This window comes from Petromyzon marinus, chromosome 66, assembly GCF_048934315.1.
Source record: "Petromyzon marinus isolate PM22_M1 ecotype Great Lakes invasive population chromosome 66, UKy_Petmar_22M1.pri1.0, whole genome shotgun sequence".
Taxonomy (NCBI): Eukaryota; Metazoa; Chordata; class Hyperoartia; order Petromyzontiformes; family Petromyzontidae; genus Petromyzon; species Petromyzon marinus.
The window spans coordinates 4,677,217-4,690,419 of record NC_133732.1 but is presented as its reverse complement, the minus strand read 5'-3'; the positions used below and the strand labels follow the sequence as shown (position 1 = coordinate 4,690,419).

The following is a 13,203-nucleotide window of genomic DNA, read 5'->3' as shown; positions in this document are numbered from 1 at the left end:
CATGTCTTAGGATTAGACTCTCATACTCACATGTCTTAGGATTACACTCTCATACTCACATGTCTTAGGATTACACTTTCATACTAACATGTCTTAGGATTAGACTCTCATACTCACATGTCTTAGGGTTACACTCTCATACTCACATGTCTTAGGATTACACTCTCATACTCACATGTCTTAGGATTACACTCTCATACTCACATGTCTTAGGATTAGACTCTCATACTCACATGTCTTAGGATTACACTCTCATACTCACATGTCTTAGGATTACACTCTCATACTCACATGTCTTAGGATTACACTCTCATACTCACATGTCTTAGGATTACACTCTCATACTCACATGTCTTAGGATTAGACTCTCATACTCACGTGTCTTAGGATTACACTCTCATACTCACATGTCTTAGGATTACACTCTCATACTCACATGTCTTAGGGTTACACTCTCATACTCACATGTCTTAGGATTAGACTCTCATACTCACATGTCTTAGGATTAGACTCTCATACTCACATGTCACTAGGATTAGACTCTCATACTCACATGTCACTAGGATTAGACTCTCATACTCACATGTCTTAGGGTTACACTCTCATACTCACATGTCTTAGGATTACACTCTCATGCTCACATGTCTTAGGGTTACACTCTCATACTCACATGTCTTAGGATTACACTCTCATACTCACTTGTCTTAGGATTACACTCTCATACTCACATGTCTTAGGATTACACTCTCATGCTCACATGTCTTAGGATTACAATCTCATACTCACATGTCTTAGGATTACACTCTCATACTCACATGTCTTAGGATTGTAATCTCATGCTCACATGTCTTAGGATTAGACTCTCATGCTCACATGTCTTAGGATTACACTCTCATACTCACATGTCTTAGGATTACACTCTCATACTCACATGTCTTAGGATTAGACTCTCATACTCACGTGTCTTAGGATTACACTCTCATACTCACATGTCTTAGGATTACACTCTCATACTCACATGTCTTAGGGTTACACTCTCATACTCACATGTCTTAGGATTAGACTCTCATACTCACATGTCTTAGGATTAGACTCTCATACTCACATGTCACTAGGATTAGACTCTCATACTCACATGTCACTAGGATTAGACTCTCATACTCACATGTCTTAGGATTACACTCTCATACTCACATGTCTTAGGATTACACTCTCATACTCACATGTCTTAGGATTACACTCTCATACTCACATGTCTTAGGGTTACACTCTCATACTCACATGTCTTAGGATTACACTCTCATACTCACATGTCTTAGGATTACACTCTCATACTCACATGTCTTAGGATTACACTCTCATACTCACATGTCTTAGGATTACACTCTCATACTCACATGTCTTAGGGTTACACTCTCATACTCACATGTCTTAGGGTTACACTCTCATACTCACATGTCTTAGGATTACACTCTCATACTCACATGTCTTAGGGTTACACTCTCATACTCACATGTCTTAGGATTACACTCTCATACTCACATGTCTTAGGATTACACTCTCATACTCACATGTCTTAGGATTAGACTCTCATACTCACAAGTCTTAGGGTTAGACTCTCATACTCACATGTCTTAGGATTAGACTCTCATACTCACATGTCTTAGGATTAGACTCTCATACTCACATGTCTGAGGATTAGACTCTCATACTCACATGTCTTAGGATTACACCCTCATACTCACATGTCTTAGGATTAGACTCTCATACTCACATGTCTTAGGATTACACCCTCATACTCACATGTCTTAGGATTACACTCTCATACTCACATGTCTTAGGATTAGACTCTCATACTCACATGTCTTAGGATTACACTCTCATACTCACATGTCTTAGGATTAGACTCTCATACTCACATGTCTTAGGATTACACTCTCATACTCACATGTCTTAGGATTACACTCTCATAATCACATGTCTTAGGATTAGACTATCATACTCACATGTCTTAGGATTACACTCTCATAATCACATGTCTTAGGATTGTAATCTCATACTCACATGTCACTAGGATTACACTCTCATACTCACATGTCTTAGGATTAGACTCTCATACTCACATGTCTTAGGGTTACACTCTCATACTCACATGTCTTAGGGTTACACTCTCATACTCACATGTCTTAGGGTTACACTCTCATACTCACATGTCTTAGGATTACACTCTCATACTCACATGTCTTAGGATTACACTCTCATACTCACATGTCTTAGGATTACACTCTCATACTCACGTGTCTTAGGATTACACTCTCATACTCACATGTCTTAGGATTACACCCTCATACTCACATGTCTTAGGATTACACTCTCATACTCACATGTCTTAGGATTAGACTCTCATACTCACATGTCTTAGGATTACACTCTCATACTCACATGTCTTAGGATTAGACTCTCATACTCACATGTCTTAGGATTACACTCTCATACTCACATGTCTTAGGATTACACTCTCATAATCACATGTCTTAGGATTAGACTATCATACTCACATGTCTTAGGATTACACTCTCATAATCACATGTCTTAGGATTGTAATCTCATACTCACATGTCACTAGGATTACACTCTCATACTCACATGTCTTAGGATTAGACTCTCATACTCACATGTCTTAGGGTTACACTCTCATACTCACATGTCTTAGGGTTACACTCTCATACTCACATGTCTTAGGATTACACTCTCATACTCACATGTCTTAGGATTACACTCTCATACTCACGTGTCTTAGGATTACACTCTCATACTGACATGTCTTAGGATTACAATCTCATACTCACATGTCTTAGGATTAGACTCTCATACTCACATGTCTTAGGGTTACACTCTCATACTCACATGTCTTAGGATTAGACTCTCATACTCACATGTCTTAGGATTACACCCTCATACTCACATGTCTTAGGATTAGACTCTCATACTCACATGTCTTAGGATTACACTCTCATACTCACATGTCTTAGGATTACACTCTCATACTCACAAGTCTTAGGATTAGACTCTCATACTCACATGTCTTAGGATTAGACTCTCATACTCACATGTCTTAGGATTAGACTCTCATACTCACATGTCTTAGGGTTACACTCTCATACTCACATGTCTTAGGATTAGACTCTCATACTCACATGTCTTAGGATTACACCCTCATACTCACATGTCTTAGGATTACACTCTCATACTCACATGTCTTAGGATTAGACTCTCATACTCACATGTCTTAGGATTACACTCTCATACTCACATGTCTTAGGATTAGACTCTCATACTCACATGTCTTAGGATTACACTCTCATACTCACATGTCTTAGGATTACACTCTCATAATCACATGTCTTAGGATTAGACTCTCATACTCACATGTCTTAGGATTACACTCTCATAATCACATGTCTTAGGATTGTAATCTCATACTCACATGTCACTAGGATTACACTCTCATACTCACATGTCTTAGGATTAGACTCTCATACTCACATGTCTTAGGATTACCCGCTCATGCTCACATGTCTTAGGATTACACTCTCATACTCACATGTCTTAGGATTACAATCTCATGCTCACATGTCTTAGGATTAGACTCTCATACTCACATGTCTTAGGATTACACTGTCATACTCACATGTCTTAGGATTACACTCTCATACTCACATGTCTTAGGATTAGACTCTCATGCTCACATGTCTTAGGATTAGACTCTCATACTCACATGTCTTAGGATTGTAATCTCATACTCACATGTCTTAGGATTACACTCTCAAACTCACATGTCTTAGGATTAGACTCTCATACTCACATGTCTTAGGATTAGACTCCCATACTCACATGTCTTAGGATTAGACTCTCATACTCACATGTCTTAGGATTAGACTCTCATACTCACATGTCTGAGGATTAGACTCTCATACTCACATGTCTTAGGGTTACACTCTCATACTCACATGTCTTAGGATTACACCCTCATACTCACATGTCTTAGGGTTACACTCTCATACTCACATGTCTTAGGATTACACTCTCATACTCACATGTCTTAGGATTAGACTCTCATACTCACATGTCTTAGGATTAGACTCTCATACTCACATGTCTTAGGATTAGACTCTCATGCTCACATGTCTTAGGATTAGACTCTCATACTCACATGTCTTAGGATTACACTCTCATACTCACATGTCTTAGGATTAGACTCTCATACTCACATGTCTTAGGATTAGACTCTCATACTCACATGTCTTAGGATTACACCCTCATACTCACATGTCTTAGGATTAGACTCTCATACTCACAAGTCTTAGGATTACACTCTCATACTCACATGTCTTAGGATTACACTCTCATGCTCACATGTCTTAGGATTTCACTCTCATACTCACATGTCTTAGGATTAGACTCTCATACTCACATGTCTTAGGGTTACACTCTAATACTCACCTGTCTTAGGATTACACTCTCATACTCACATGTCTTAGGATTGTAATCTCAATACTCACATGTCTTAGGATTGTAATCTCATGCTCACATGTCTTAGGATTAGACTCTCATACTCACATGTCTTAGGATTACACTCTCATGCTCACATGTCTTAGGGTTACACTCTCATACTCACATGTCTTAGGATTAGACTCTCATGCTCACATGTCTTAGGATTAGACTCTCATGCTCACATGTCTTAGGGTTACACTCTCATACTCACATGTCTTAGGATTACACTCTCATGCTCACATGTCTTAGGGTTACACTCTCATACTCACATGTCTTAGGATTACACTCTCATACTCACTTGTCTTAGGATTACACTCTCATACTCACATGTCTTAGGATTACACTCTCATGCTCACATGTCTTAGGATTACAATCTCATACTCACATGTCTTAGGATTACACTCTCATACTCACATGTCTTAGGATTGTAATCTCATGCTCACATGTCTTAGGATTAGACTCTCATGCTCACATGTCTTAGGATTACACTCTCATACTCACATGTCACTAGGATTACACTCTCATACTCACATGTCTTAGGATTACACTCTCATGCTCACATGATTAGACTCTCATACTCACAAGTCTTAGGATTAGACTCTCATACTCACATGTCTTAGGATTAGACTCTCATACTCACATGTCTTAGGATTAAACTCTCATACTCACATGTCTTAGGATTAGACTCTCATACTCACATGTCTTAGGATTACACTCTCATACTCACATGTCTTAGGATTACACTCTCTTACTCACATGTCTTAGGATTAGACTCTCATGCTCACATGTCTTAGGATTAGACTCTCATGCTCACATGTCTTAGGGTTACACTCTCATACTCACATGTCTTAGGATTACACTCTCATGCTCACATGTCTTAGGGTTACACTCTCATACTCACATGTCTTAGGATTACACTCTCATACTCACTTGTCTTAGGATTACACTCTCATACTCACATGTCTTAGGATTACACTCTCATGCTCACATGTCTTAGGATTACAATCTCATACTCACATGTCTTAGGATTACACTCTCATACTCACATGTCTTAGGATTGTAATCTCATGCTCACATGTCTTAGGATTAGACTCTCATGCTCACATGTCTTAGGATTACACTCTCATACTCACATGTCACTAGGATTACACTCTCATACTCACATGTCTTAGGATTACACTCTCATGCTCACATGATTAGACTCTCATACTCACAAGTCTTAGGATTAGACTCTCATACTCACAAGTCTTAGGATTACACTCTCATACTCACATGTCTTAGGATTAGACTCTCATACTCACATGTCTTAGGATTAGACTCTCATACTCACAAGTCTTAGGATTACACTCTCATACTCACATGTCTTAGGATTAGACTCTCATACTCACAGGCCCTTAGGATTAAACCTGTTGTGTTGCACTCCCTCGTCCAGGAGGCTGCTCTTCTTCTTTTCTACAGTTAGATGCTAATTTCTGTCACTGCCATCACGCTAATTTCGCACATTTACATCATGATAATCTCTCACATTAACACCACGCTAATTTCTCACATTAACATCATGCTAATCTCTCACATTAACATCACGCTAAACTCTCACATTAACATCACGCTAATCTCTCACATTAACATCACGCTAATGTCTCACATTAACATCATGCTAATCTCTCACATTAACATCACGCTAAACTCTCACATTAACATCACGCTAATCTCTCACATTAACATCACGCTAATGTCTCACATTAACATCACACTAATGTATCACATTAACATCACGCTAATTTCTCACATTAACATCATGATAATCTCTCACATTAACACCACGCTAATTTCTCACATTAACGTCACGCTAAAGTCTCACATTAACATCACGCTAATGTCTCACATTAACATCAGCATAATGTCTCACATTAACATCACGCTAATGTCTCACGTTAACGTCACGTTAATGTCTCACATTAACATCATGCTAATCTCTCACATTAACATCACGCTAATCTCTCACATTAACATCACACTAATGTCTCACATTAACATCACGCTAAAGTCTCACATTCACATCACGCTAATGTCTCACATTAACGTCACGCTAATGTCTCACATTAACATCACGTTAATGTCTCACATTAACATCACAATAATGTCTCACATTACCATCACGCTAATTTCTCACATTAACATCACGCTAATTTATCACATTAACATCACGCTAATGTCTCACATTAACATCATGCTAATGTCTCACATTAACATCACGTTAATGTCTCACGTTAACATCACGCTAATCTCTCACATTAACATCACGCTAATCTGTCACGTTAACATCACGCTAATTTATCACATTAACATCACGCTAATTTCTCACATTAACATCACGCTAATGTCTCACATTAACATCACGCTAATGTCTCACGTTAACATCACGCTAAACTCTCACATTAACATCACGCTAATCTCTCACATTAACATCACGCTAATGTCTCACATTAACATCACACTAATGTCTAACATTAACATCACGCTAATGTCTCACATTAACATCACGCTAATGTCTCACATTAACATCACTCTAATGTATCACATTAACATCACGCTAATTTATCACATTAACATCACGATAATCTCTCACATTAACATCACGCTAATTTATCACATTAATATCATGCTAATTTATCACATTAACATAACAATAATGTCTCACATTAACATCACGCTAATGTCTCACATTAACATCACGCTAATTTATCACATTAACATAACAATAATGTATCACATTAACATCACGCTAATTTCTCACATTAACATCACACTAATGTCTCACATTAACATCATGCTAATCTCTCACATTAACATCACAATAATGTTTCACATTTACATCACGCTAATGTATCACATTAACATCACGCTAATATCTCACATTAACATCACGCTAATATCTCACATTAACATCACGCTAATATCTCACATTAACATCACGCTAATTTCTCACATTAACATCACGCTAATGTCTCACATTAACATCACAATAATGTTTCACATTTACATCACGCTAATGTATCACATTAACATCACGCTAATATCTCACATTAACATCACGCTAATATCTCACATTAACATCACGCTAATATCTCACATTAACATCACGCTAATTTCTCACATTAACATCACGCTAATTTCTCACATTAACATCACGCTAATGTCTCACATTAACATCACTAGCCCCGGCCACTTCTTTATGACCCTTGGGCTAGACCCATTTCAAACATTCTAAAAGTCAGCCTCAGCAGCAGGCCACGGCTTTCCCCACCTGATGATGGACGCTTGTGTTGCGCCCGAAACGTCGGGATTTATTTCATTTCATGCCTACGTGATTTTAGCGAAAGAACCAAAGAATATTGTTGTTGTTGTTGTCGTTGTTGTTGTTGTGCAGGCGACTGCTACACGTGCATTGGAGAAGACTATCGGGGTAAGACGTCCCGCACGGAGACGGGGAGGGAGTGTCAACGCTGGGACCAGCTGGAACCTCACAGACACAGCTACCAGCCACACAGGTACTCACTCACACACACAGACACAGGTACTCACACAGGTACTCACACACACACAGACACAGGTACTCACTCACACACACAGACACAGACACAAGTACTCACACAGGTACTCACACACACACAGACACAGGTACTCACTCAGGTACTCACACACACACAGACACAGCTACCAGCCACACAGGTACTCACACACACACAGACACAGATACTCACACACAGACACAGGTACTCACTCACACACACAGACACAGGTACTCACACAGGTACTCACACACACACAGCCACACAGGTACTCACACAGGTACTCACTCACACACACGCAGACACAGACACTCACACAGGTACTCACTCACACACACAGACACAGGTACTCACACAGGTACTCACTCACACACACACAGACACAGACACAGGTACTCACACAGACACAGGTACTCACACACACAGACACAGCTACCAGTCACACGGGTACTCACACTCGCTCACACACAGACACAGGTACTCACACAGGTACTCACTCACACACACACACACAGGTACTCACTCACACACACAGACACAGGTACTCACACACAGACACAGACACAGGTACTCACACACGTACTCACTCACACACACACAGACACAGGTACTCACACACACAGACACAGCTACCAGCCACACAGGTACTCACACTCGCTCACGCACAGACACAGGTACTCACACAGGTACTCACTCACACACACACAGACACAGGTACTTACACAGGTACTCACACACACACAGACACAGCTACCAGCCACACAGGTACTTACTCACACACAGACAGAGGTACTCACACAGGTACTCACTCACACACACAGACACAGGTACTTACACAGGTACTCACTCTCACACACACAGACACAGCTACCAGAAACACAGGTACTCACACTCACTCACGCACAGTCACAGGTACTCACTCACACACACACAGACACAGGTACTCACACAGGTACTCACTCACACACAGACACAGGTACTCACTCACACACACACAGACACAGGTACTCACTCACACACACACAGACACAGGTACTCACTCACACACACACAGCTACCAGCCACACAGGTACTCACTCACACACAGACACAGGTACTCACTCACACACACACAGACACAGGTACTCACTCACACACACACAGACACAGGTACTCACTCACACACACACAGCTACCAGCCACACAGGTACTCACTCACACACACACAGACACAGGTACTCACACAGGTACTCACTCACACACAGACACAGTTACTCACTCACACACACAGACACAGGTACTCACTCACACACACACAGACACAGGTACTCACACAGGTACTCACACTCACTCACACACAGACACAGTTACTCACTCACACACACAGACACAGGTACTCACACAGGTACTCACTCACACACACACAGACACAGCTACCAGCCACACAGTACAGTACTGTATAGCAAAGTAATGTATAGTAGTGTAGTGTATAGTGTAGTGTATAGTAGAGTAGTGTATAGTAGTGTAGTGTATAGTGTAGTGAATAGTGTAGTGTATAGTAGTGTAGTGTATAGTAGAGTAGTGTATAGTGTAGTGTATAGTAGTGTATTGTATAGTGTAGTGTTTAGTAGAGTAGTGTATAATGTAGTGTATAGTAGAGTAGTGTGTAGTGTAGTGTATAGTAGTGTAGTGTAGTGTACAGAGTAGTGTATAGTAGTGTAGTGTATAGAGTAGTGTATAGTGTAGTGTATAGTAGTGTATAGTAGTGTAGTGTATAGTAGAGTAGTGTATAGTGTAGTGTATAGTATTGTAGTGTAGTGTATAGTGTAGTGTATAGTAGTGTAGTGTATAGAGTAGTGTATAGCACAGTAGTGCATGAGGCACGCACGCTCCCAGCCGCGGGGGGCTGTGAGAGGCGGCACACCCATCCAGCAGTGTATGGAGCGTGGCTCCGGCTCGCTGCGTTTGCGAGACAGTTTTCCCGAGCGTGGCCTGGTGAACAACTACTGCCGCAACCCAGACGGGGAGCCCAGACCCTGGTGCTACACCACGGACCCGGAAAAGCGGTGGGAGTACTGCGCCGTGGCCAAGTGCGGTGAGCGGGCAGAGCCACGCAGAGCACCCACACGTTCAGCTGCCCAGCCACCCAACTACCCAGCCACACATTCAACCACCCACCCAACCCAACCAGCCAAACACCCACCCAACCCAACCAGCCAAACATTCAACCACCCAACCACCCACCAACCCAACCAGCCAAACATTCAACCACCCACCCAACCCAGCCAAACACCCACCCACCCACCAACCCAACCACCAACCCAACCACCCACCCAACCACCCACCAACCAAACACCAACCCACCCAACCACTAACCCAACCAGCCAAACACCCACCCACCCCTCCACCAAACCACCCACCCACCCCCCCCACCAAACCACCCAATCAACTATCCTCTACAGATGTAGATGCCACTGGTTCTTCACGCTCTACAGATGTAGATGCCACTGGTTCTTAATGTTGTAGAGATGTAGATGCCACTGGTTCTTCGCGTTCTGCAGGTGTAGATGCCACTGGTTCTTCACGTTCTGCAGATGTAGATGCCACTGGTTCTTCGCGTTCTGCAGATGTAGATGCCACTGATTTTTCACGTTCTACAGATATAGATGCCACTGGTTCTTCACGTTCTACAGATGTAGAAGCCACTGGTTCTTCACGTTCTGTAGATGTAGATGTTACTGGTTCTTCACGTTCTGCAGATGTAGATGCCACTGGTTCTTCACGTTCTGCAGATGTAGATGCCACTGGTTCCTCACGTTCTGCAGATGTACATGCCACTGGTTCTTCACGTTCTGCAGATGTAGATGCCACTGGTTATTCACGTTCTGCAGATGTAGATGCCACTGGTTCTTCGCGTTCTGCATATGTAGATGTCACTGGTTCTTCGCGTTCTGCAGATTTAGATGCCACTGGTTCTTCACTGTCTGCAGATGCCACTGGTTCTTCACGTTCTGCAGATGTAGATGCCACTGGTTCTTGACGTTCTACAGATGTAGATGCCACTGGTTCTTCACGTTCTACAGATGTAGATGACACTGGTTCTTCACGTTCTGCAGATGTAGATGCCACTGGTTCTTGACGTTCTACAGATGTAGATGCCACTAGTTCTTCACGTTCTACAGATGTAGATCCCACTGGTTCTTCACGTTCTGCAGATGTAGATGCCACTGGTTCTTCACGTTCTGCAGATGTAGATGCCACTGGTTCTTCACGTTCTGCAGATGTAGATGCCACTGGTTCTTCACGTTCTGCAGATGTAGATGCCACTGGTTCTTCACGTTCTGCAGATGTAGATGCCACTGGTTCTTCGCGTTCTGCAGATGTAGATGCCACTGGTTCCTCACGTTCTACAGATATAGATGCCACTGGTTCTTCACGTTCTACAGATGTAGAAGCCACTGGTTCTTCACGTTCTGCAGATGTAGATGCCACTGGTTCTTCACGTTCTGCAGATGTAGATGCCACTGGTTCTTCACGTTCTGCAGATGTAGATGCCACTGGTTCTTCACGTTCTGCAGATGTAGATGCCACTGGTTCTTCACGTTCTGCAGATGTAGATGCCACTGGTTCTTCGCGTTCTGCATATGTAGATGTCACTGGTTCTTCGCGTTCTGCAGATTTAGATGCCACTGGTTCTTCACTCTCTGCAGATGCCACTGGTTCTTCAAGTTCTGCAGATGTAGATGCCACTGGTTCCTCACGTTCTACAGATATAGATGCCACTGGTTCTTCACGTTCTACAGATGTAGAAGCCACTGGTTCTTCGCGTTCTGCATATGTAGATGTCACTGGTTCTTCACGTTCTGCAGATGTAGATGCCACTGGTTCTTGACGTTCTACAGATGTAGATGCCACTGGTTCTTCACGTTCTACAGATGTAGATGCCACTGGTTCTTCACGTTCTGTAGATGTAGATGACACTGGTTCTTCACGTTCTGCAGAGGTAGATGCCACTGGTTCTTGACGTTCTACAGATGTAGATGCCACTGGTTCTTCACGTTCTACAGATGTAGATGCCACTGGTTCTTCACGTTCTGTAGATGTAGATGACACTGGTTATTCACGTTCTGCAGAGGTAGATGCCACTGGTTCTTCGCGTTCTGCAGATGTAGATGCCACTGGTTCTTCACGTTCTACAGATATAGATGCCACTGGTTCTTCACGTTCTACAGATGTAGAAGCCACTGGTTCTTCACGTTCTGCAGATGTAGATGCCACTGGTTCTTCACGTTCTGCAGATGTAGATGCCACTGGTTCTTCACGTTCTGCAGATGTAGATGCCACTGGTTCTTCACGTTCTGCAGATGTAGATGCCACTGGTTCTTCACGTTCTGCAGATGTAGATGCCACTGGTTCTTCACGTTCTGCAGATGTAGATGCCACTGGTTCTTCGCGTTCTGCAGATGTAGATGCCACTGGTTCCTCACGTTCTACAGATATAGATGCCACTGGTTCTTCACGTTCTACAGATGTAGAAGCCACTGGTTCTTCACGTTCTGCAGATGTAGATGCCACTGGTTCTTCACGTTCTGCAGATGTAGATGCCACTGGTTCTTCACGTTCTGCAGATGTAGATGCCACTGGTTCTTCACGTTCTGCAGATGTAGATGCCACTGGTTCTTCACGTTCTGCAGATGTAGATGCCACTGGTTCTTCACGTTCTGCAGATGTAGATGCCACTGGTTCTTCGCGTTCTGCATATGTAGATGTCACTGGTTCTTCGCGTTCTGCAGATGTAGATGTCACTTGTTCTTCATGCTCTGCAGATGCCACTGGTTCTTCACGTTCTGCAGATGTAGATGCCACTGGTTCTTGACGTTCTACAGATGTAGATGCCACTGGTTCTTCACGTTCTACAGATGTAGATGCCACTGGTTCTTCACGTTCTGTAGATGTAGATGACACTGGTTCTTCACGTTCTGCAGAGGTAGATGCCACTGGTTCTTCGCGTTCTGCAGATATAGATGCCACTGGTTCTTCACGTTCTACAGATGTAGATGCCACTGGTTCTTTACGTTCTACAGATGTAGAAGCCACT

General features: G+C 42.4%; 1 protein-coding gene across 2 annotated transcripts in view; it reads left to right on the top strand.

Moving 5' to 3' along the window:
* Positions 1-13,203, top strand: part of PLG (plasminogen) — a 179,103-nt gene that overhangs the window by 98,257 nt on the left and 67,643 nt on the right. For both annotated transcript variants that reach the window (XM_076054559.1, XM_076054560.1), the window contains 2 exons: positions 7,985-8,105; positions 10,082-10,200. In XM_076054559.1, the coding sequence (XP_075910674.1) occupies positions 7,985-8,105; positions 10,082-10,200 (240 nt within the window). The remainder of the gene's footprint in view (positions 1-7,984; positions 8,106-10,081; positions 10,201-13,203) is intronic.